General features: G+C 35.3%; 1 protein-coding gene across 1 annotated transcript in view; it reads right to left on the bottom strand.

Annotated features, from left to right (window-relative positions):
* Window positions 1-25,484, bottom strand: part of TTC6 (tetratricopeptide repeat domain 6) — a 66,914-nt gene that overhangs the window by 18,728 nt on the left and 22,702 nt on the right. Inside the window, exons 7-24 of the mRNA XM_069784724.1 lie at window positions 22,410-22,569; window positions 21,804-21,908; window positions 20,705-20,806; window positions 19,674-19,736; window positions 17,001-17,444; window positions 16,008-16,039; window positions 14,832-15,318; window positions 13,071-13,200; window positions 11,445-11,620; window positions 10,878-11,014; window positions 8,582-8,751; window positions 7,416-7,536; window positions 5,938-6,088; window positions 4,426-4,508; window positions 3,615-3,678; window positions 3,246-3,513; window positions 2,199-2,359; window positions 6-140 (exon numbers count right to left, since the gene is read on the bottom strand). Of these exons, the coding sequence (XP_069640825.1) occupies window positions 6-140; window positions 2,199-2,359; window positions 3,246-3,513; window positions 3,615-3,678; window positions 4,426-4,508; window positions 5,938-6,088; window positions 7,416-7,536; window positions 8,582-8,751; window positions 10,878-11,014; window positions 11,445-11,620; window positions 13,071-13,200; window positions 14,832-15,318; window positions 16,008-16,039; window positions 17,001-17,444; window positions 19,674-19,736; window positions 20,705-20,806; window positions 21,804-21,908; window positions 22,410-22,569 (2,989 nt within the window). The remainder of the gene's footprint in view (window positions 1-5; window positions 141-2,198; window positions 2,360-3,245; window positions 3,514-3,614; window positions 3,679-4,425; window positions 4,509-5,937; window positions 6,089-7,415; window positions 7,537-8,581; window positions 8,752-10,877; window positions 11,015-11,444; window positions 11,621-13,070; window positions 13,201-14,831; window positions 15,319-16,007; window positions 16,040-17,000; window positions 17,445-19,673; window positions 19,737-20,704; window positions 20,807-21,803; window positions 21,909-22,409; window positions 22,570-25,484) is intronic.

The raw sequence follows: 25,484 nt of genomic DNA on the forward strand, positions 1-25,484 counted from the left end.
CCAACCCGTAATAAACTTTTTTGTTCCATGTAACACAGGCCTGTGAGATAATACATTTCTGCAGTCTCAAATGTATTAGGCAGGATTTTTGCTGAGGTCATCAGGAGCTTCATAGCTTTTTTAAAACTCCTCACAGCATCCTGCAATACAGAGAACATTAATAGTTGTAAAGCACTTAACTGAAAATCTGCAAGATTTTTTAGACATTTTAAATTTTTTTTTTTTTTTTTTAGTCTTTCTTTGGAACGTTATGGTAAAAATGACTAGTCTAGTGTTCTTTGATGTTGCTGGAGTTGGACACACTCTTGATTTCTGAATGGTTCATATTAATAACTGATTAGAAAAACAGAAATATTGCTGAGTTTTATTTATATATGACAAAGTAGCTAATGTACATGATCTAGAAATAACATCCAGTTCATTTATACCATTACTTAGGTACATATTTAATTATAATTATTTATTCATTTTACTTATATTTATTTCCTCGGGAAGAAGAGATATACCTTTTGATGGAGTCTGACAATAATGAAGTACTTGTTACAGGTTTCTTTATGTAAATAATGACAAACTATTTACTCCATAGACAACACACTAAATTTAATAACCATTAAGAAATATATCAAAAGGATCAATCCTGTATAGGTATTGAAGGAACTTAAGTGAATAGCCTCTCAGAATTTTACCATGTCTCATAGATCTGGGCAGTAATTTATGCATATTTAATAATGTTTTGGTTTAAAGGAGAGTGTAAGGAGAACAATCAAAAAAATTAAGAACAGTCCAAGATAAGCCATTCCTTAGCCTTTGAGGATTATGAAGGGACCACAGTTGAAAGTTTCAATATCAAGAAGAGTAAAAGAATTACAGCATTTTGTTTCTTAAGCAAGTCTTTCGAGCTAAAGAAGTATTTGTTTAGAAAAATCAGTTTGAAATACCAGTGCCCATAGGGCTGTCTGCAAATACTACACCTGTCTCCCTAAGTTGTCGGGGTAGTAGAAGTTTTAAACAAAACAGGTCTGCATTCACTGCTATTTAAAAATCATTTTTTCTCTATACCTACATCCAAAAATACTCATATTTTAAAACGAAAAGGAACTGCAGATACTTGAACTCACTCACATATAATTCTAAAGGCACAGCAGGGCACTATAGCCTGAAGTCTGATCATCTTCCTATATCGAGAGTATTGTGTTATTCCTCTCCAGAAGAGGTAGCAATGCAAGTCCTCACCTCTGGGTGAAGCACTCTGAGAAATCAGGGAATGACTCTAACACACATCCTCTTAACCACGACAACTGAAATGAGTTGTATTGGAGCGTACTAATGATCAGTATATTTGACTTAGCATTCTTTCTATAACAGCAAAACTAGTAATGTCCCATTATGGTTTCAGACAAATAAAACACCCACGCCTAATGAAAAAAGCTGAATGGATCAAGAGGTTTTATCTGGTACAAGCCCAGGGAGCAGGAGCATAATTTTTGCAAAGTGAACGCCTTTTCATTTAAAAAGAACCTGAAAACATGAGGCTAAGAGGAAACAGAAGGACTATGCCTTTCAAACACAGAACTCAATAGAAAGGTAGATTCAAGGTTTTATGAATCTACCTGTTGCTTGCTGTTATTGTGTTTAGGGAAACAGGACTCTGGACATTTTCTATAAACAAACAGGACTGTACAAAAAGAAACAGCTAATCCATACTCCCAATTTCAACAATTCTGCAGGCCTCAAATATTGGCTAACTGCAGGACTCAGAGTAGTGACAATATTGGTTAAACCCTACAACATATGAATATTCACAAAGTTGAGAAAACACCTGTAACTATACATTATACATTCAGTTCACATACCTGAATTAAACTTTTGTACTGCATTTTATTAGACAAAAAATGCTAGACATATTTCTGTATTATTTTATTTCAAAAGAAGCAAAATCACTACATATAATGGACCTCAATCTACATAATTGTATCTTTTAATTGATCACCTTAAATGTTTTAAAACTAAAATTGTCTAATTCATGCTGAACTATTAGTGCTGTTGTTGAAAATTCTTACTCAGGTCTTCTTATAATTTAAACAATGAGGTACTCTGAAGGTTTATTTATCTATTAGCACGTTTCATAAAATCTTAAAAGAATACAGAAAGAAAAACATTGTCTTGCTTGGCATATATATAATGTAAACTTTTCTAACCTTAGTTTTCTTGGCTTTCATTTGTATTTTTCCTAAAATAACAAACATCGAAGGCTCAGGTTGAGTTGCAGCAGCTTCATGTAAGCACTCTATGGCCTTATTGTGATTTTGACAAAATGACTGAATGAGTGCTTGCTGAACAGGCTGAGACATAAAGGATTCTGGAAGGAAACCACCATGAAAAACAATAATCTCTTTTACTTCAACCTATATGTTTTCCAGTATAAAATACCTTTAAATGATATGCAAACTTTAAAATACTATTAAAATATTTGGAGTATCAAAGATTGTTTTAACATCCATAAAAATACAAATGTAAACAAAATTCCTACAAAAGTCTGAAGTTGAAGTTTATCAACGTTTATCAAGTTTATCAACGAGTGTAGTTTGATTGCTAAACATCTGCAAATATTTACCTCCCTTTCCCCACATCTAAGAAGGCTTTGCTCTGCAGAAGTATCACCATATGCCTGCTTTGTTTTTATATTCTTGTGTGCCCTGTGTATCCACTCTTGGTCACTACCAGAGACAGGAAATTAATCTTATACAGTATGGCTATTCATATGGATCACCAAGAGCTTCAGGATGCACTGAACACTGCCATTTTATGCCCAGCACATAACAAGAAACTACTGTACTGCAACATTTTTACTGTTCAAACACATTGGGAAGGTTCAGTTCCAAAGCTATTTGATATTTTGTTAGGAAAGACTGTACATAAGAACAGAACAGAATCCTTACTCAATATTCCTTTAAAGCAGAAATTACCAATATTGAAAGGTAGAAATAAAAAACAAGAACTCAAAAGATAAAGGAAATTCTGAAATCACAGGTGATAATACAGGCAATAGTGCACAACATTATTACCTTTAAAGGCTTCAGACATGCAAACAAAATACTCTAGATAATAAGTTCCTATATTTTAGCTGATTCATAGTAACTAACCTATTTGCATGCTTGAACTTAATTTTTTTGAACAATTCCTTGGTTACAGACTGTTGCCATGGTTCACAACTACCCAGGAAAACTGATGGAAATTGACATTACCTTCATCCATTTCTGCAAGTTGGTGAATACATAAACTTGCCAGCTCATCTTTCTTCAACTCCATTAAATACTGTCCCCTGTAATGAAATATTTGTTGGGTGTAATTAGTAAAACTATTTCCAGGCATTTCTTTCAAAGTGCAAATACTACTGAAATATGTTTTCACTAGTATAAAAAGAGAAAAAGGAAAAATAATGCCTTCCAATAAAAACATCCAAAGTTTTTCCCTTTTTTTAATCAGAAATATCTGAAAAATTTTCAATTTTTTCTCTCACATCACAGTACCAAGAAATTATATGCTTACCTCTCTTCAGACTATAGGAGTTAAAAAATACATTTTCTTTGGATTCCACAGATAGTAATCCTTACAATCTCAAGAATGGCAACAATAATCTTAATAATATTGTTTGTAAAATCCACCACAGACTGATAGCTGATAGATACATTCCGTTTTCAAGGACAATTTTTTGCCTCTTCAGATATCGGCATCAGTATAAGAGGTTATGCTAGCCAAACAACACTGAGAGACAAGCTGAGCAAACCCACTCCTAAAACTGGGAAAATACAGTATTATTGACTGGAACATAGTAACTAATTCTCTTAATACACCTGAGGAATAATATCCTAGCATTTCCTCCTTAGTTCTTACAGCTTTTCAGGGGAGGAAACAGGTTTATCTAGTAATTTATTTTTTAGTCTTGGTAAAGGTCACTACTTCTCACTGGGCTGAAGATGGGGAAGAAGAATAGTTCGAACCTAAATTGGCCTGGACTTAATCCTCCACATTCTTTCCATCATGTGGATTCTGCAGACAAATCAGTGAAGGACCCATCCACTTGGGGAAAACATTTAAAATTATTAAATTTTTAAAGGTTCAGACTTGCTTTTTTTGTCACGGCACCTATTTACTTCTTTTTCCCCAGAAACTACATGTACCTCAAAGAGCAGAATCCTGTATATGAAACAAGGTTCCTCCCTCCAAGGTAACGATTACGATAGTTGGGTGACACTATGCAGATTAAGTTCTTCAGGTCTGGAAATGCTATGAAAATACTACATTTTTTTAAACCCATTCAGAGCAGGTTTCAAAGAATACAAGGCTATCTCCCAAGAGCATTCCAAATGGAATTTTTTTTAGAAGTGAGGTATCTGTGCAGTTCTCAGCTAATCACTTTCCTACCTTAATATGCAAAGTTGTGATTTATTTGGATAAAGATGAATGGCTCTGTTTATATCCTTCACAGCATTTGGTAAATTATGAATCTGCAATTTATAAAGAACAAACAGCAATTCAATTGCTAATATGAACACAATTCGGAAACACAATTACTATTTCTATAAATGTAGTTCTGCAGGATGCAATACCCACATAGTAACAACTCACAAGGCGCATATGCCCTCTATAAAGGAGCTCAACATGTTTTTAACAAAGGTCTGAAACATTTACGCTACAAATTTCCATACTTTCCCACAGGGTAAATCCAAACTCCAGACAGTTTCTTTACTTTTCCAAAATCCAAAGAAGAGTCTGGACTATTGGGAAGGAGACTAGGTCATGAGATCCACATGCACATATGTCCTGATGAATCTTCATTGCTGTAATGAATTTGTATTTATTTTTTCAAGTGTCTGTGCATGTGGTCCCATTCAGCGTGCATCAGATGCTAAGGAGAAAGGAGATCATTACAGTGAAGATCCCAAGGACTGATTCATCCAGCTCGGATAGCTGCTAACTCAAACTCTCACTAAAGAACAGCATTGATGGAAGGCATGTACTGAGCTTTATTTTACTGCTTTACATTGAAATTTAAAAAGAAAAGAAAAGAAAAAAAAAAGGCCAAAAAAAAACCCCACAAAAAAACACACACACAAAAAAAACCCCTACAAAAGCAACCTGAGCATTAGTGGATGACCTCCAATATAAATTATCAGGCACAAGTTCTTAAAAGACAATATCAAAAAAAAGTATATCATTAATCCACTTAGACTCTGAGTTAAAAGCCATTTCCTTTAGTTGTGGAAGAAAAAGAACAGTATGAGCAATTTCTCAAAACATTTTGAAAACAAACTAAGCACTGTGAGACACAACAGTTGTTTGAATTCTGCCAATGAAATCTACACAACTTAGGTCACTTTGAATACTCCATTCCTTGTACTCCTGAGAGGGTCTCAAAAACCCAACTGCTAGCACAAATTATTCTCACATCCCATGCAGAGGTAGAATACACTCTGTTTCACAGTAAATTAAAATACTGAAGATGTTTTCACTTCCATTTATGGGGAAGAAAATTTGAGTTTCCTGAAAAATAAGTATTCTCAAGAAAATTCTGTTTAGAAAACACTGTATTTCAAAATATGGGGGTTTATATTTTAAAAATACATACTTAAAAAAAATAGTTTTGAAATATATTTCAAAAAAATTTATTAAAGCTCAGATTAGATGTACACTGATGTAGAAAAGATAAAATGACACTTGAAATATTTTGTGTCATTGCATTACATGGCAACAATATTCTACAATTGCAATGCATGTAATTCCATTATGCTGACAAGGACTACTTGAAACATATAGCTATAAGCAGGTTCTAACACCTGTATAGCACCAAGGCATAAGTATTAAAATCCCCACAACAACAATAAATATAAATAAAGCTATATTAAGTGGCAAACAAAAGCAAAAGGAATTTATTACCTTATGATATGCTTGCGCTCTGCATACATAGGCTCGAACATTGAGAGGATCAATTTCAATGGCATTAGTAAACTGTCGAATAGCTTCATAGCATTGATCAAGATGCAAGAGCAGTATCAAACCAATATTTAGGTAAGCAAAGATGACAGACCTAAAAACAGAATATTCTTTCCTTTTGTTATTGCACAAAATATGTCATTGTATTAACCACAGCTTACACCAGCTTCATCTACTTTTATGACATTTACCACACATCTATTTTGTGATCACACTGAGCTAAAGAACTGTAATTGCCAGCAGAGGAGATAGCTCATTAAAAAAAACCACCATTTCAGTAGCTTGAAAGCTAGAAAGCTTGAAAGCTTCATTAGAGGCTCCCTGTTCACCAAAACCAAAAAAAGCATTCCAAATGTGAATTGTGAAGAAATGATGACAAGTCTCTGTCGTAGAAGCTGGACTAGAAATAGAGCTAGCTGGTAATTTTGTATATACTGAATAGACCGAGAAATACTGAATTCTTCAACACTAAAAACACATTGTGGTTTTAAAAGACTGACAAAGCTTACACATTTGCCATCTAGCCTGTCCCTTATTTTCTATCATTTCACTTGGCTAGCTGCTAGGGAGACCTGGGTTTCCAAGATCTGCAATATCTTGTGCAGCCCACTCTTGCAGACTGTTTTTAGGCAAAGTTCAAGACTTCTTATAGCAGAACCAAGACAAAGGAAGAGCTGAGGAGTCTTTAGGCCTGCCACAGATTAGAATGGGAGCCTTTGCTCAAGACAGGACTGTTGAGGTTGCCCAAGACTGAACAAGAACTCAGTACCTTTAGAGTAAGGCAATTAATGCAGCTAACTGGTATGGGAGGCTTGTTGCATATTGTAATGCCATTTGCATGGCAGGGCTGCTACAGATATAATCTGTTTCTTAAGTATTTTTAAGTGGTAGGAAGAAATGCAATTCAGACAAACATCAGCTTCAGTCATCAACTATCAAGGACCACAAACAGCATTTTTAAAAATTTTAGTTCAGGGACACCATTTACTAGCTTTTGCTAAAGAAACCATTGTGGCATTTTCTTTTGGGGAAAAAAAAGGTAGTTTGACTTTTTACCTGCATTGTGGACATATTCCCTCCCAAAAGACTAACGAAATTATTATTGGCGTGAGTAGTCAACTTTACTTAGGACTTCAGTTTCATCTTTTGTCTGCCAGACCTGAATAATTTATTTGGCAAGTTGCCATGTAAGGCAAAATAAAATTTAATTTTTAAATATATTAATAATTATTTTTATTATACTCGGACTATAGTAAATGAGGCAAAAGATACTAAAAGAAGACATTATGGTTTTGTGTGGTTTAATTCTAGTCTATTTGCTGAATAATGGTTCTGATTCTACTTTCCTTTATTAGTACTTTTATGCCCCCCAGATAATCAGAATACAAACAACATATATTAAAATTCTCAAGTCCAATCACCTGTCCAAAGCTAGGACACTTTCAAAGTCACAGATTGCCAGGGACCATTGACACTGTTCTGAGTAAACAATCCCACGATGAAGAAAAGAACAGAAATTTTCCTGAGTGTCATTGATGAGTACTGTGGGAGAGGGAGAATAAAAATCAGCTGTTCAGATATTCACATATATTTCAGTTACTCCATGCAACTTATTTGCACATTACTTCTTACTCTAGTTTTCTTAGAGTTTTATAAAATATCATAGATAAACCGTAACAAAACATATTAGATCACAACAGAAACTGTTCATTGTGGCACGAAATACCTTCAAGACATATTTGTAATTTCAGTTACACCCACTTGAATTGTTAAAAGTGAAGCAGAAAAGCTTAGGAAGCAGAGGCAAAATAACTGAAGAAAAACAAGCAGCAAGAGTCGATGTCTGTATTGGGTCTGGCTGAGATGGAGTTAATTCTCCCCATAGCAGCCCTCATAGCACTATGCTCTGCATCAGTAACTAGAAAGGTGTTGATAACACACCAGTGTTTTGGCTACTGCTGAGCAGTGCTGGCACAGCATCAAGGCTGTCTCTCCAACATTTTCGCCCCCCTCAATGGCAGGCTGGGGCTGGGCAAGATCTTGGGAGGGGACATAACCAGGACAGCTGACCTAAACTAACCAAACAGATATTCTAAACCATATGACGTCAGCTCAGATACAAAAGCTAAGTAAAGGGAGACAGAAAGGAGCCATTTTTGTTTTCTGGAGCAACCACTACGCGTACTGAAGCCCTGCTTCCCAGGAAGCGGCCAGACATCACCTGCTGATGGGAAGTCGAGAATAACATCATTTGTTTTTCTTTGCTTTCACTTTATTAAACTGTCCTTATCTTGACCCACAAGCTCTTTGTTATATTTTCTCTCCCCTGTCCAGCTGAGAAGGGGGAGTGATAGAGCAGCTTTGGTGGGCACCTGGCACCCAGCCAGGGTCAACCTACCACAATGTCTAAGAGCAAACTTAATAGAAATGACAAAGAGCAAGTTATTACCAAACACTGAATGACAACCATACATTTTAATGTTTGCAACATGAAATACCTGTGTTACATTGCAGTACAGTAATTACTAGTGAATTGTCATTCTTTTTAATGATAAGCATACACACCATTAAAAGAAACAAACAATACCAGAAACACTGAAGTCCTGCACAGCTTTTTTTGGATCAATTTGTCGTAGTATGCAACCTCTATAGTAGAATGCTAACCAACAAGAAGGGTCTAGATGAACCGCTGCTGCTAAGTCCTGTATTGCATTTCTGTACTGTTGCTGCTTAGCATATGCTCTTCCTCGATATAGCCTAATAAGGAAGAAAGTTTCTCTTTAAATATAATTTCCCTTAGAAAATTATACCTACAGAATGAAGTCACAATGTGAAGTCATAGACTATTATTTGTAATATTAACAGGTTGAGTCAACTTAATATCAAGAGTTCTTCCACTGTTTTTGTCATGCTACCTTCAAGTAATTATTCAGGAAAAAACTGTAGAAATATAGAATAAACATTCAATTTTATTTCTGAATTTAATAAAGCAAGTCTGAAGTAACAAAGCCTGGTAATCTATACTGTATAGGCAGATCACTGCACTTGCATAAACCAAGTTCAATATAATAGAACTCTGTATCAGCTTTGGACATCACAGAGTTGAATGGAACTCTCCAAGTTCCATAGTCTATTCATGCAGCAGTTCCTGTATGGGAAATATCAGATTTTGTTAAATCTGATTTAAAAGAAAAAAAAAACCTCCCCTCATTACTATTAAAGCTTTCTGAAAACATCCATTCTATTCTTCAATATTTCTTTCAAACAGACAAGTTAACAAAATCAGATCCTACTATTTTACACTATTCATCCCTCAAATTCAGGAAGCTAGCAATATATTTAAACAAGATAAATCACAAGTACAGGTGAAAAAGTGTGAATAGACAGCAATGGCTGTCAAATTATTTTATCAATGCAAAATGTAATATATAAAACTTATCTTTTTGTATTACTGAAGATAGCTTTCACATATTAAGCAGGTCTTATGCCACATCCCACTTCTATGTAGAGTTATCATGCAAAATATATACTAATCCTTTTTCAATCTAACACAGTAAAGTCAATTCCTCAAGAATTTAAATCACGTGCTTAACACAAACACAAGGCACTTATACTCACTAGGACTATTCACAGAGCCCACACATCAACATGTAAGCCTCAATGAACTAGTGGATTTCAGGAAGCCAAATGCAGCTTTATGTTGCTTCAAGATTTTATTTCAAAGTCAGAGTCTTAAGGAACATCTGTAAATTACTTTAGTAGCACAGGAACCTAATGTCATAAGAAAGCTTTGCATGATGCTGTGGTTCCCTGTGATGAAGGAAACATGCTGACAGGTAGAAGATACACATAGGGGAATGCTCCCCTAGCCACTTCTATTCAGTTTGGATGGGGATCAGTTCCAGAATAAGACATCTGAACTTAGGTGTCAATTTGTAGATGTCTGCAACATATGTTAGGTGTCTGACTTTCCACTACAGTTGACAGAGATCTAGTCAGTACAATCCAAGGAGATGAGACCAGTTCAGTTCATCTAAAAATATACACTTACTCTCTGTTTAGCTGAACAGATCTCCAGGCCTTATAGAAGAGTCTATATTCAGTCTACCTAAAGTCTACTAACTGTATTGATTAGACTCCTTGGTGATAATGGCTGCTTAGACACCTACATCCCATGGATACAGCAAGCTGACACCTAAATTCTGGTATCATAATCTGGCACTGAATATCTGCTTTTATCTTTATTTTACCTCTATTTTCATGAATCCAGAATAGAGTATAAAAAGAATGTAAATCTTTGCAGGAATGGTATTAAGTAGAACTCACATTTTCTAGTAGGGAAATCATATAATTTTTTTTGTTGGTCTTTGTAAGTCAAACCTCAAAATCATTGTTATAATTCAAAAATAAAGATGCTTCTCATCAATAGTTCCAATTTTTTTTCACAGAAAACATTAATTCAGCATAATGCTAAAACTAAAAGTGTCAAGGCAACCAATGGAAATTAGGCATAGAACTATGTAATCCTTAAGGACATTCTTCACTTTGAGCATGTATTTAAATCCAGTTCTTTAGAGCAAAGCACATATGCATGTGCTTAAGTCCAACTTACTCTATATTTGCATTACTCCAGTGAGATCTAAGCACATGGTTCTGTGCCTAGTTAAATTAAGGTCTAGGGACTAATCCAAAGTCATTAAAAGCAATACAAAGATTCCCCAATGAATATCATGGCCTAGAAGTCTTATTCTATTTCTATTAGACACTCTTCAGAAATGCAAGTGCTTTATTATTGTTTAATGCATATTCAGTCTTTTACATATTTATATTCTTTTAATAATCCACTTAAAATTCAAATACTTTTGTCAAACTATATATTCTACCTTGCCTGAGCATTGCTGGGGTCTTCCTTGATCACAGCTGTAAAATCCTGAATAGCTGTAGGCAAAACTGAACGGTGAAAGAAGTGTATTCCATGTTTCATAAGTGCATCTGTTCTTTTAGGGTTACACTGAAAACACTATAATGAAAAATTATAATGAAAAATAGTACATTATGTTACTCCTCCTCCTTCTTATTTCTAATGACTAGAAGTCTTAACCAAGCATAAAAATAATATATTATTTTATTCTCAGATTTTCTTTTTTTATGCCTTTGTCCTTTAATGTCTATTGTCATTTCCATTAACTGTAAAGTGAAATAAAAAAGTAGTGATGCAAGCTTATTAATGGCTGATAATTTGTAGACATTCAGTAATTTATTGAATTAGCTGGCAGGAGTAACAGAAATTACTTATTTATTTCCATAGCACTGATTTTTTTTAAACATCATTTATTTGAAAGGATATCTGTTCTTCAACCTACTTACCAGATATATCCAAATACAGTTTACTTTTACTAAGGCTACACAAAGTTACTACATTATTGTAACAACACAAAAAGTGAACTTACTTTGGCATAATCATCCATGGCCAATAACAATTGATTTTCCTCAAAATACAACTCAGCTCTCCTAAAATAAATGTCATCATCTGTAGGGCTGCATTGTATTGCAGAGCTATAATTGATGATTGCCAATGTATTATCACCTTGTTTCCTGTAAATTTCAGCCATTGACAGGTATGTATCTGAAACAACCACCCAAAATATAAAAGGCACTATTCAGCAGTCCAGAACAATAAGTAATTTCTTCTTTACAGGGTAATTAACACAAGCAGTAGAAATAGAACAGTAGATTATAAAACAAAATAAAAAGAAGTCCTGCTTTAATCTGAGCAACAGAACTCAGAAGTTTAGAGCTATAGCTGTGTACTCAATCGTGGAGCCCATGCAGCTGTAAACTGATAGCTCTTGCTAGATTCATGGGTACTAAAAATCTTTGCTCTCTGTAGAGCTCTGTAGAAATGGCCCATCAAGCCATTTAGTGTTGACCACAAACAAATATAAAGAGATTTAGTTTAAATGGGCCCACACAATATTTATCCCGCTATATTGGGTCTGGTCAGGATAGAGTTACCTTTCTTTATAACCACCCATAGGGTGCTGTGTTCCAGATTTGTGACTAAAATAGTGTTGATGACACAATAATGTTTTAGCTCTTGCTGAACAAAGCTTGCACAGTAGCAAGGCTTTCTTTTTCTTTTTCCCCCACTCTGCCCTCTCCCCAGCAAGTAAGCTGGGGGTGGGCAAGAAGATGGGAGAGGACACAGCTGAGACAGCTGACCTAAGTAGGCCAAAGGGATATTCCATACCGTATAACGTCATGCTCAGCATCAAAAAAAAAAAAAAAAAAAGGTAGAGGAAGAAGGGGGGTGGGGGGAAGGTTTCTTCCAAGTCCATGTCCAATCAAAATTTCCTTTGTTGCAACCTATGACCATTGCCTCCTGTTTTGCTGTGCATCTCTCTGAAGAGTCTGACTCTGTCTTCTCTGTTACCATGAATTATGTAGCTGAGAACAGATTTCCCTCTTAGCCTTACCTTCTCCCGGCTAAGTAACTCATCTCCCTCAGCCTTTCCTTATAGAACTTAGGCTCCAGACCACTGACCATCTTAATGGATTTCTAATGGACTCTCTACAGCTTGTCTCTCTCATACCAGGGGTTCCAAAACTGGACAAAGTATTGGAGGTGCAGCATCACAACCTGGGAAGCACTTCCCCTGACCTGCAGGGTCTGCTCTGTCAACCAGGTGGGATCTTCCCCTTTTAAGCTCCTCCTTCCCACTTTAAAGAGTATGGAAGAACTGGGCTGACCTGATGCACAACAGCACACTGTCTCCATTACAGGCTTGTTATCAGCTTTCCCCATTAAATCAATGGATACAATTTCCATCAGTCTTCCCTTTTTCTTTTTTTTGCATTTTTTAAAAACACACTAAAATTAAGTACTTTTTTTTGCCTTAGAAACCCAACTTATGTTCCAAGCCTTTGAAGATTCATGTCTGCTTTATATAACATGCATAAAACAACTGACAAGGTTAAAGACATACAAAAACATTTGCAGAACTAAGGCCAAAGGCAACTAGAGAAAAAACACTATGAAAAATTAACTCTTAAGTTACACTTCAGTAGTTACTTACCTGCTTTATTTTTGCTCCATTTAGTTATAAAATTCAGGTCATCAAAAGCAGCAGAAATTCTGTCTTGAAAGAGGTAAATCAAATGTCTATGCCAGTAAGCATCAAGCAGCAGTGGTTCTAGGCTTATAGCCTATAAACAAAATAAGTAAATATTTTTTTTATATTGCAGAAGGAACTTGTCAAATGTGCTAACAACAGTACATAGGAAATGAGAAAATTTTTGCACTGAAATTGTTATTACTATTTTTTAAGAAAATTCCTAGACTGACAAACTTTAATTTAACCTAAAAATCTGAAAAATTTTACTAATGTCACTTGTTTCTTTAAAAGAATCATGTACTTACGCATATGCAGAATCAGAGTCCAAGCTACCAGAATATTCAGCACAAAATATTAATCAGCTGGGATATTATCATGCTTGATGATTTCTTTAAAATAGTTATCTGAACTATTTCTAGAAATCAGAATTCTTCTATTTGAAAGTGTGGTGGTTTAACCCCAGCCAGCAACTAAGCACCATGCAGCTGCTCACTCACTCCCCCCCGCCCAGTGGGATGGGGGAAAGAATTGGAAGGAAAAAGGTAAAACTCATGGGTTGAGATAAGAACAGTTTAATAGGACTGAAAGGAAGAAAATAATAATGATAGTAATAACAATAATAAAATGACAATAATAATAAAAGGATTGGAATATACAAAACAAGCGAAGCATAATGCAATTGCTCACCACTCACCAAACAATGCCCAGTTAGTTCCCGAGCAGTAATAACTCCCACAGAGTAATATCAACATGAAAGATCTGGTTAAATCTTGCATTATCAAGCATTCCAGTACAAGGATTCTGAACCCCAAAGCAGCTGCTGAGGACTGCCTCTCCAAACACCAAATGCTATGTTAAAAGCCGAGATGTTGGTTAAGGAAAGAAGCACACCTTTTGCTCTACAACATTATATATAGGATGAAGTACTTTGGGGTCCCAATCTGCTTATGACTAGCTGTGTGTAATAAAAATGTTAAATGACAATGAAAATACTATACCGAAAGTACAACACATAACTTCTCTACCCAGGTTTCACAAACATACAGAACTATACCTTTGCTTAAAGAATGCCTTTGAAAGCTTTTACAGCTTCCAAGCTTAAATTCTAGACTTTAAAAACCTTCTTTTTATTTCTGTTTTTTTCAGCAACATTTTTATTGTTTTGGTTGTTTCTTTCCAGTTGTGCAGGGTATTGGGTGGAAGTAATGGCAGGTTTGTAGCACTATAAAGGGAACTTAAAAGTGTTGAAAAAATAAGCATACATAGAAAAACACTAGTAGTATTGTATAAAATCTTATTGTCAAATGATAGTTTAAACAGGAAATAAACAACTTTCAAATTTATTTGCTTACTATGCTTTTGCAGATATTAAAAAAATATTTGTCAGCTTTGCCAGCAACAAAACTTGAAGCAAAAGACTTTCTGTCCTTTTTGTCTATCCTACCTACAGCTCTATTTAGGACTGTTGTATCCTGAGCAAGGGTCTCCAAAGAAACATTATGGTGCTTGGAGAATACTGGGGTAAATAAACACAGTTTATTAAGAGCCTTCATTCTTGTGGGACTAAACTTGGATCATGCTATCATACAGAGGTAAAAGGTGGCAGCATTCAGCTAGTTATCAGCTCTCCTGCTTCTAGTTCTTCACCTGTTGAAGGACTCAGAAACTCAATTTAAAAAAAAAAAAGTGCTTGATAGAAGTAAAACTTGGCATTAAACTTACTTTATCCAAATCATCCATAGCTGACTTTAACTTGCCTAACTTTCTTTGTATTGCTCCACGCCTGCAGTAGTGAAAAGCTGAAGGATGCTCTTCCTTTTCTATTAGCTCAGACAGTCTTCTTACTTCTTTTTCTAAATCTTCAATACTAACTGTTGCTCCTTCAAGAAGAACAGGCTGTATTGAGTCAACTAGTTCTATTTGTACATTTGCTTCCTGAAAGTCCACCATCTCCGTTCCTTTTAGTAATTCAGTATCCTTCTCCTCAGAAGCAGTCCCACTAGGAGGGAAAGTTTCATCAAACCAGCAGTTCCATATTCCACTGACCCACATGCGAGCAGAAGTTTCTTCTGGAATTCCACCCCTCACTTTTGCAAACTTTTCAAAATCTAACAAACAAGGGATGCTGGGGCTCTGATATTGTTTGATTGCTGAAGACACCTTGGTACTGAATTTATCACGAATAGAAAGCCTTCCCAGAGACACAGACCTAAGGAAAAATATATTAACAATTAACTAAAGTTTCCCAGATATACTAATGATATAAAATTGCAATCTGCCAGTCAACAACTATTCAAAAACCTGTTGTTAGCTCTCTTGTTAATGATAATATTTTAACTTATCAGCCATTTATCAAAAACCATTACTGAAGCCGCAGGTAAGCAGAATTGTTCTGAATCATTCATGTCCCCAGAATGTTCAGCACTTATTTGCAGTTGCATGCTTATTTCCTCCAAAAGCTTCTAATTTAGGTTTACGAGGACAATACTAAACCTAAGAAAGGATGATATTTCATAGTGGACAGTTATCAGCCTGGCTAAATGATGATAAATCCTAGATGGATGAATATATCAATGATAGATCCCAATGATATTAGGAAGAGGCCATGAGAATATAAGCAGAAGCACCACCCAGAAGTGAAAGCAAGCACTTGAATTTACAAGGACATTTCCAAAATTATAATCTGGGAAAATTCGTAGCTTCCAAGATGAGAACCTTCACAAATGTTCAGTATCAACATCTGCTCTGAGATATCAAAGTGAAAGAAACTGAAGACTTTAACAGAAACACTAAATCTTTATCACAAACAATACTAGCCTTGCTAACACAGAGAGAATACCAGAAGGGAATACAGACAAAATATTTTATACATATATATATATTTATAATACTGTGTACCTAATATTTATAATATTTTGTACATAAGGATCCTACCAGGAAAAAAAGGAAATTAAATAAAAAATGTAGCAGGTCCATGCATGAGAGACATGCAAAATAGTACAAAGATGAAATCTCCTTGGTTTAGCAAAACTGGTATCAAAGCCTTAGACAGCAAAGAACATACAGTACCCCAGTCTAAAACAAGACTTTGGAAAGAGGACACCTTCTCCCTTAGTCACAGCTCACTAGAAAAGTATTTCACACCATTTAAGTATCTTTGATTTTCTTAAGAATAAACCTACTGAAAGGTGCCTAAAAGCTGAAAAAAGAAGCAGCTGAATGGAAAGCTGGCCTGAAGGACCAGGCCTGAGCATCAGTGTAAGTACAATGTGGACACATATGACTGTACACAAAAATAGACAACATTTGAGGTTTTTTTGCAGGTCACACTTCAAGCATAAGTATTTAAGAAATATCAAAAATCTAGCAAGAACATGAATTTCTTTTCTTTTTTTTTTAAATACTTGAATATTTTCTAAGGTATCCCATATCTGAAGTATGTAAATATTAAACATTCACTAGGAAAATATTTAGAGTGATACACGAAAACAAAAGGTAAAGAGCAAACTACTTGTTTGATGTAATCTACAAATTTCATGGTACAAAGGAGGTTAGTCCAGCCTAGCATTTTGGTTTCCTAAGAACTTAGAATTTTCCACTTGTCTTTCAGAAGCTTGACAATTTAATCATGCATTTATACTTAGATAAAACTTTTTCTGTTGTTGCATGAAGCAACACCATTTCCATTTAAAGTATAATATATACTAAATGTTCTAAAGATACCTGAGCAGTAAGTATTTTTTCTTTGCATTAAAAAAAAAAATATTATTCCTAAATAACTAAATTATTATTACTTAATTTCAGAGCAATATTTAATATTAAAAAAAAGATAAAACCCATCATTAGATAATACAGCTACAAATTAAAAAACATTCTTTAAAAAGGCAATACGCTAATTAAAGAAAACCTTTTAAGAATTTTTGGGGGTTGACTTAATTTCTTAATCACAGCTTCTAATTTTCTAGGGTTTATTATTTTCTTTGATTTCTTTGTTTTCTTTCTTCTTGGGAAAACAGTGTATTTAATCCCAGCCTTTTGAGATCGCTCCACAAGAACAATGTCATTCTCATTATCCTCTTGTCCAGTCAAAGCAGGCGTTTTTTCTCCTGGCATGTCTGTCTGCATTGACTGAGGATCGTCACAGATTTCATTCAACAGATGCTTGGTAGGGGACCTTTTCCCGATCTCTGTCTCAGCCTCTGACTCAGCTATCCGTTGCTTCATAACTTTCAACTCTTTCATGCTGGTTTTGAAATTAGCTGACATATTTAATGTAGTTTCATCTTTGAAAGCAGTCATCTCCAGAGCTGAGACTGATCTTTTAATCAAACTTGTCTGTTAAAAAAAGGAAACAATTTATTTAGATGTTCATTTGAAATAAGATTTATATATCACATTTCCTTAGTTGTAACAGACTGGATTTTATTTTGTATAAAATTGTAAAGAAAAAAAAGAGCAACATAGGGACTATACTGCTGAAAAAAATTATAGTATTTAATGGGAAAAAAGATCTGCATATCTCAGGATATATGTCAAAGCAAAGAGATCTGAAATATTAATCCAAAGTTATTTGAAGCTCATGAAGGGCTAAAATCAATCTTCTCTAAAAAGTATCACAAGAAATTTGAATTAAATACCCCTAGTCCTTGTAGGAAAGTTAAATTTTAAAATCAAAAACGTATGTCACTGGTGGTGACATTTACAAAAAGATGAACTGAGACATATTCATGAACTCAGAAGAAAAGACAGGAGGACTCTGTATAATGTTTGGAAATACAACTGTATTACATGGAAACACAGTTAATATCTGAATGGAATTATGCACCCTCATACCTTGTGCCCCCATCCCTGAATTGCCTGATGAAATCAAAACCAAAAGAATAACTATTATCCTCTGGTGTTTAATTGTTATTAATTACTAAGCAAATACTATCTGCAATAACAAATGTATTGCTTCTTAGTCTTTCTGTTAATTCCAGTTCACTAACTTGCACTATAATACTAGGCATAACACATCTTTGCCAAAGAAAATAAAATGCAATTTCATGTCTACTGCCTGAAATTTACAGAGAGAAACACTTGTTAGTAATAAATAAAATAAATGAAAAAATAAATGAAGCATTTAAAAATGTTGAATAATTTTTAATTAGACTCAAAGAAGCACTTTTTCAATGCTTGGTTACAGACATCTGCTAAGAATTATTTAATTTGTATATTCATTAGAAAGACCCTGCATCAGCCTTGTGGTAATGCATTATACCCTGTGGAGTTTTGAAAAGATAAAAAAAAATAATGTCACAAGTGTGCCACTTTTGTTTAGGAAAATTATATTTTTTTTAAAATCTAAGCTTCATACTGATTTATTTAAAAGCTAACTCAATGTAAAGCTATCATTTATCACTACATGTATCCATCATTAGCTGTCATCACCAAATCAAATAGTTTGATTGCAAATTGCATAAATATTGAATTGTTACTTGATAAATTCTTTTCATGAACTATGCATAGTTTTGCTAAAGGATGGCTAGCTGAATTCAACAAGACTACTTCTATTTGAACATGAAACTAGTATTTTAAAAATCAAACATCAATGCTTAGTTCAAGTTGCAAATCTGGTGTTTAACTCATAATTGTATTTGTCATTGCATACAAACTGCTGCCATGCTTCATGTCCGTCTTTAAAACAACATGGTCACAACATTTTAAGCAGGTCTTTATGGACTATATAGAAGTTTTAAATAAATACATACTCCTCAAATTCTTACTCAATATCAAATTTGTTAATAAAATATTACTTGTATAATGCTACCAAGGTCTTCTTTGCATAGCTGTAAAATTTACATGGTTTATGTAAAACACCTAAATCACCAGATAAATTCTTTTACTGTTACACGTATTCCTGCTAATATAGGTGGACAATATTGCTTGAGAATTGCACTAAAGTGAAACTAGCCATGCCAGTAGCGTTGAAGTGAATCAGTCCCAAAATCAATCCAGTATAGGTCAGGTTCACTGCACGATTGTGGTTCAGGTGGCTTGACTATTGCACATCTCTGCCTGTGGTAGTGGTGGTAGTACTCTGAAAGTGGTCTGAGATGAACAGATGGAAAATTCATTTCTATTATCAGCACAACTCATTACTTATTGAACATGCTGCTTTATGTATTTTGTGAAACAGCTAACATAACGTCAATAGCCATAAAAGTACATAGCACTTTACAGATTGGAAACTTGACAACATTGATGCCCTGATACATCTGAAATCCAAGGACCTAATACTGCAAATCTTTACTCAGATATGTTGTCCCACTCATTTCAGGTTAGCTAGAGTACAGAGTAGTCACACTTATCTCTATCCAAATGCCTGTAAAGTTAACAGGGGTTCTCACTGCAGAGCTACGTTATCCTATTTAATGTAACCAATCCACCTGAAAAAGACCTCTGAGACTCTCACTTTTGCATTTAGTAGGAAAATATTAAGTTCAATTCAGTTCAGTGGAAGAATTTCTTCCACAAAATCACAGTTCAGGAACAAATACAAGTAAATATAAAATAATATAATACCTCTGAGCTCTCACTGTCAGAAAAGTCAGGCAAGGATTGGCATCTTCTCAGTAAACTTTTTGTCTATAGATAAAACAAAAAGCAAAATAAGTCTGAAATAGTCTGAGCCTAATATGAATAAAGCTTTCAGATACATTCTGCTTTTAAAAGCAGGGATTGATGAAAATAGAGCTAATGTCCAAACAAATCTGTATTTTCACAAAAAAAAACCAACCCCACCTTTGCCAGAGTGAAGTGAGGACTGCATTTCCCTGGATTTCTGGATATCTTAAGACCATTCCACTGCCAGATGTCCAAAATTCTGAGACACATTCAACATGCTCATATAAATTAATGCTAAAGAGCAAGCAGTCAGTGGACATAGATGGTCCAGTGCTGTAGATGCTCCAATCCCAGAACACACTGTGAATATGCCATACTGTTGAACACCTTGTTAATTTACTGCCTGTATAGAGAGGTCTTTCCAATGAACATTCTGTAACTGGAAAGACCCACACTGCAACTTAGAGCCACACTTAAATCTTTCACTTGCAAATCACCTGCATAGAATTGTTTGCCTATCCTTTAATATTACATTCACAGAAATTCTAGATTAAAAAAAAATCACACACTTGGAAACATCTCTTTACCCCTATTCTGCTTCTTGACTCTTGCAGCTTTTTAGATGTCTGGGCATAGTGGAACATCCCGTAAGCCGCTTCATTGAGATATGTCATATTACTCAAAACCTGTTATTTATAATCACAGGCCCGCCCCTAAATCATCACCTAGTGCTATAATAATGCAAAATAAGAAGCGTCTTTAAAATATGCAATGACTCCTTCCAAGCACAGTTTCAAATTTCAGAAAGTGAGATTTAGCATTTTCTAACTATTAAAAAATGAACAAATACCATACCTAACATAAAATTGTTTCTAGAAGTCAACTACATAGAAATGTTTCGTCTTATGACTAGATCTTCAAACTATGAATTGTTTTGCTAATCTTATTTTTCAGTACTACGTTAAAAAAAATTGTATCATAATACACACCAGCCCATAATCATAGAAATCATGATCATCTTGCTCAGCTTCTAACTCTTCATCATGATCAGTGAAAAAGCCTTCAAATACAACATCCTCAATAGCATTGCTCTGAAATATTAATATATTTGCATATTTGAGTATGTGCAATACTATTATTTTAGTCAGCTATAGAAAACATAGTAACAGATAAATAAAGCCTATAACATATTTGAGCTAAAGAGTAATGATGAGCAAGACCAACATCACAGAAGCCATTTATCCTAGGCTTCTGATGGAACACATTCTTTAATGTGATCAAGAATTACATGGTGCAAAAGGGGCAGAGACCTGAGGAAACCGATTATTGCTACCTGGTTCTCTAAAGTTTTTATCTTTAGCTTTGGTAATTTATGTCAGGTCGCAGTAGTCCATACAGTAATAACCACAGCTCTCAATTTGGTCATTGTAAGGCTAGGAGATGGGGAACTATATCAGGTCTATTCCTGCTATCAATTAGTCCATGCATAAGTGTGCTTTATCTCTTGCACAGGAGTGTGAACTGGTCATGAAATGCTAGTTTGTCTGTAACCTTTACCATATGAAGGTGCAGAGTGCTACAAATACAGGCACACAATAGGCATGCTCTTTTACATGAATGGCTCATCTCTCGCAATAATGTAATCACAGTGGAGATTTTACATTCAAAATATTTCAAAACGCAAAAATTTTGGCATTTTCTAAAATGGACTTTGTTAAATATAAGAAATATTTTATTACATTTTAGTAGAAATCACTGCCAGCATAGCATAGCAGAAGAAAAACTATGCAAAAGTATCTTTCAACATAAATGTGAAGACATTAAGCAAGATAACATAATAGCACATGGTAATTAAGAATAATTACTACCAGAAACTTTACTATTGCAGAAAATGAAACAATACTAATCAATACATACTATTACAAATCGTACAATGACTTATATACTGTGATTACAATACACAAACACAAGAGTGCTAATAAGATAGCAGCATAAAATACAACTGTTACAGTTAACAAATATAATGTTAGAAAAAGATGTATATTTCTGCAAAAGATAGGAACACTAAAAATACTTTTAAATATTTACCTCATACGTAGGAAATAAAATTTCCTTTAATGAAGAAATTGGAGCAAAGAATTTTGGTGGAGCTGGAGCCCAAAACATTTTTAAAGCTTCTGGATAAATGGAAACCTTCAAAACCAATACAATGCAGTTATCAACTAACATAAACCCAGTTTATAAATGTCTGTACTGAATCTGAACTATTAGGTGACGAAATGCTGTTTTCTGCTAACCATGGTTTTGTCAAAAACAACCCCACCAAATATAATGAAATCCTATGAGGTATAGGGCTCCACAGCCTGAATTAACTACCTGGTTTGCTCTTTTAGTGTTTTTGTTTGTTATTAATCAGCACATTAGCATATTCTATTACTTCAGAGAAGGAATTAAGAACTGAGACATGAGATTTCAGAACAAACCTCCCCATTGATGAAAAACTCCATATACATTTTAATATTGCATATTGTCAAATGTTAAAAAATCAGCAGAACTTTATTTCCAAGGTGTTCTGTTCTTCTGTTGCATAACAATTAAAAAAAAAAAAAACACACTTTTTTTTCCCCCAGATTTTGTGTCTTCATTTGTAGGACTGTGCATATACAGCACACATTTATTAAAATTATTTCTTACTTTCTCTCCTAACAGTTGCAGTTGTGGCTTTTTAAGACAATATTCAGCAATTTTTGGGCATTCCGTTAGACTTTTTGATGTATGAGGGGGAAGAAAGTGAATCCCATCTGTCCGATTATTCTGGAATTGCTCTGAAATAGGAACTCCTTCATAACAAACTCTGCAGGAACATAAAAGATGAATAAATTACTCTGATTATGTGAGATAATAACAGCACAGAAATAGCTTAGTTGTTAAAGACAAAAAAAATTAGGTAAAGTTTAAATCAAATTAGAAATAAATTATGAATAAAACTTTGTTTTATAAACTAAAGATTGAAATTACATACTATACAATGGAAACCTGGTGTCAAGCTTGTAATTTTTTTAGTCACACACCAAATAATTTTAAGAAGACTTTCAGGATCAGGTCCATGGTGTGTATTATAGAAGTCACAAGAAAAATATAACACTAAGCTCTAAATTAGTACAAAATGCATTACATGCATAACTTCATGCATGGCAAATACACCACACAAGTGCTGTGCTTAAACTCAGATATACTTAAATGCCAAAAAGAACTGATTTCACCAGGAATGTCTGGCTGGTTTTGAACAGCACCTTATGTGATTACTTGGGGATTGGATTCTGATTTTTTTTTTTTGTCCTTTTTTTAAATAAATCTGCCTGTGGCAAACACCTCACAAAAGGAATATTTCACTTCAGAAAGCTGTAGTTTGAAGTAATTATACATCCCAATTTCCTATCTATCTACAGTTTCAATTTCCAAAAACAGTGAACACTTTTACACAACACAGTAACTCATAAGTATGTTTATATATGCATGTGCATATATATATATATATAAAAAAAAAATCCTGTAATAACTGTTCTACCTCTATTTTCTTTGTTCCTGGCACCTCTAAAGGGAAATTCAGATTTGAAGGATCTATTACTACTACCAAGCTGGCAAAACTATTTTAGATATTAGTAGCAACAACTATTAACACTATCACTTGAACAGATATTTTATAGGATTTATATATAAAATTATAAATGAATTTTTTATTTAACGGAGAGAAGGTTACAGTTATATTTTTTGCTATTCTTCTTGTAGCTTGTTTTATAATACAAGAATTAAGTTCTCACTTATATAATTCTTACTATACTACCAATTACAAGCACAAAATGCAATAAATGGTGAAATATGTAACGTATATACAAAAGAACGAGAAAAAACACTTAATTTCATACATTCAGGTATCCATATAAGTATGTAAATTAAAATGCACATTACATGGAACACACTTTTCTCAACACATTGGCATATGTCAACACTGACATCTACTGGTGTTAGTCAGGTTTGGGGTAGTTTTTCTGCAAACACTAAACAATGAAGTTTCTCTGTGCATTCATGGAACTAAAGTGTGTAACTTCTGTTATTTGCAATTTCACTGTCAGACGTATATCTGCTATATTGATTCTCATTTATGCTAATTGCAATGTACTTCCATTTTAAGACCTATGTAAATTATCAGAATACTGTATAAACGGGGGGGGGGGGAGGGTCCTCAACATAACTGAGAACCAGCCATTTGATTTAGCAAACAAAATGCCTTCTGAAGTACATTTGGAGGTTAAAAAGGAATCCTTAAAATGTAGCACTAGCCCAGAAGCTGTAGTTCTCATACAGAGAGAAAGATTATAGATCTGGGAGTAGTTCTTGAACTCCTTCTGGAATGTTCCTTTCTTCAAGTGGAAGCTTTGACAAAAAAAAACTATTTCTTAAAGAGAAGAAAAACAGGAACTGAAAACCTAACTTTTGACAAGTGTTTAGCCTTCCTAGTTTTTCTTTACATCTAAGTATTTGGTGGTGAATTGGGCTTCCATGGCAAGGCTTTGGTAGTGGGGGGGCTACAGGGGTGACTTCTGTGAGAAGCTGCTAGAAGCTTCCCCTATGTCCCATGGAGCCAATGCCAGCCGGCTCCAAGATGGACCCACCACTGGCCAAGACCAAGCCCATCAGCGACAGTAATAGTGCCTCTGGTATAACATACTTGGGGCAGGGGGGGTCGGGGGCGGGTGGAAACTGCGCAACTGCAGCCAAAGAGAGAGAGGAGTGGGAATATCTGAGAAAAACAACCCTGCAGACACCAAGGTCAGTGAAGAAGGAGGGGGAGGAGGTGCTCCAGGTGCCGGAGCAGAGATTCCCCTGCAGCCCGTGGGGAAGACCATGGTGAGGCAGGCTGTCCCCCTGCAGCCCAGGGAGATTAACAGTGGAACAGATATGCACCAGCAGCCCGTGGAGGACCCCAGGCCAGAGCAGCTGGATGCCCAAAGGAGGCTGTGACCCTGTGGGAAGCCTGCACTGGAGAAGGCTCCTGGCAGGACCCATGGATCTGTGGAGAGAGGAGCCCACGCTGCAGGTTTGCTGGCAGGACTTGTGACCCCACAGGTGACCCACATTGGAGCAGTCTGTTCCTGAAGGACTGCACTCCATGGAAAGGACCCATGCTGGAGCAGTTCATGAAGAACAGCAACCTGTGGGAAGGACCCACATTGAAGAAGTTCATGGAGGACTGTATCCCGTGGGAGGGACTCCACGCTGGAGGAGGGGAGGAGCGTGAGGAGTCCTCCCCCTGAGGAGGAAGGAGTGGCAGAGACGTGTGATGAACTGACCACAAGCCCCATTCCCCATCCCCCCTGTGCTGCTGGGGGGGGCAGGTAGAGAATTAAGGAGTGAAGTTAAGCCCGGGAAGAAGAGAGGTGTGAAGGGAATGTGTTTTTACCATTTGGTTTTATTTCTCATTATCCTACTCTGATTTGACTGGTAATAAATTAATTTCCCCAAGTCAAGCCTGTTTTGCGTGTGATAGTAATTGGTCAATGATCTCTCCTTGTCCTTATCTCGACTCACGAGCCTTTCATTCTATTTTCTCTCCCCTGTCCAGCCGAGGAGGGGCAGTGATAGAGAGGCTTTGGTGGGCACCTGGCATCCAGACAGGGCCAACCCACCCCAGGTGGTTCTGACTCTTCAAGGGGGGTGTCTCCACAAAGGAATGTCAAGTGAAGTTATACAAGATATAAAAAGGTAAAG

The sequence above is a fragment of the Haliaeetus albicilla genome, chromosome 5 (genome assembly GCF_947461875.1).
Source record: "Haliaeetus albicilla chromosome 5, bHalAlb1.1, whole genome shotgun sequence".
Lineage (NCBI taxonomy): Eukaryota > Metazoa > Chordata > Aves > Accipitriformes > Accipitridae > Haliaeetus > Haliaeetus albicilla.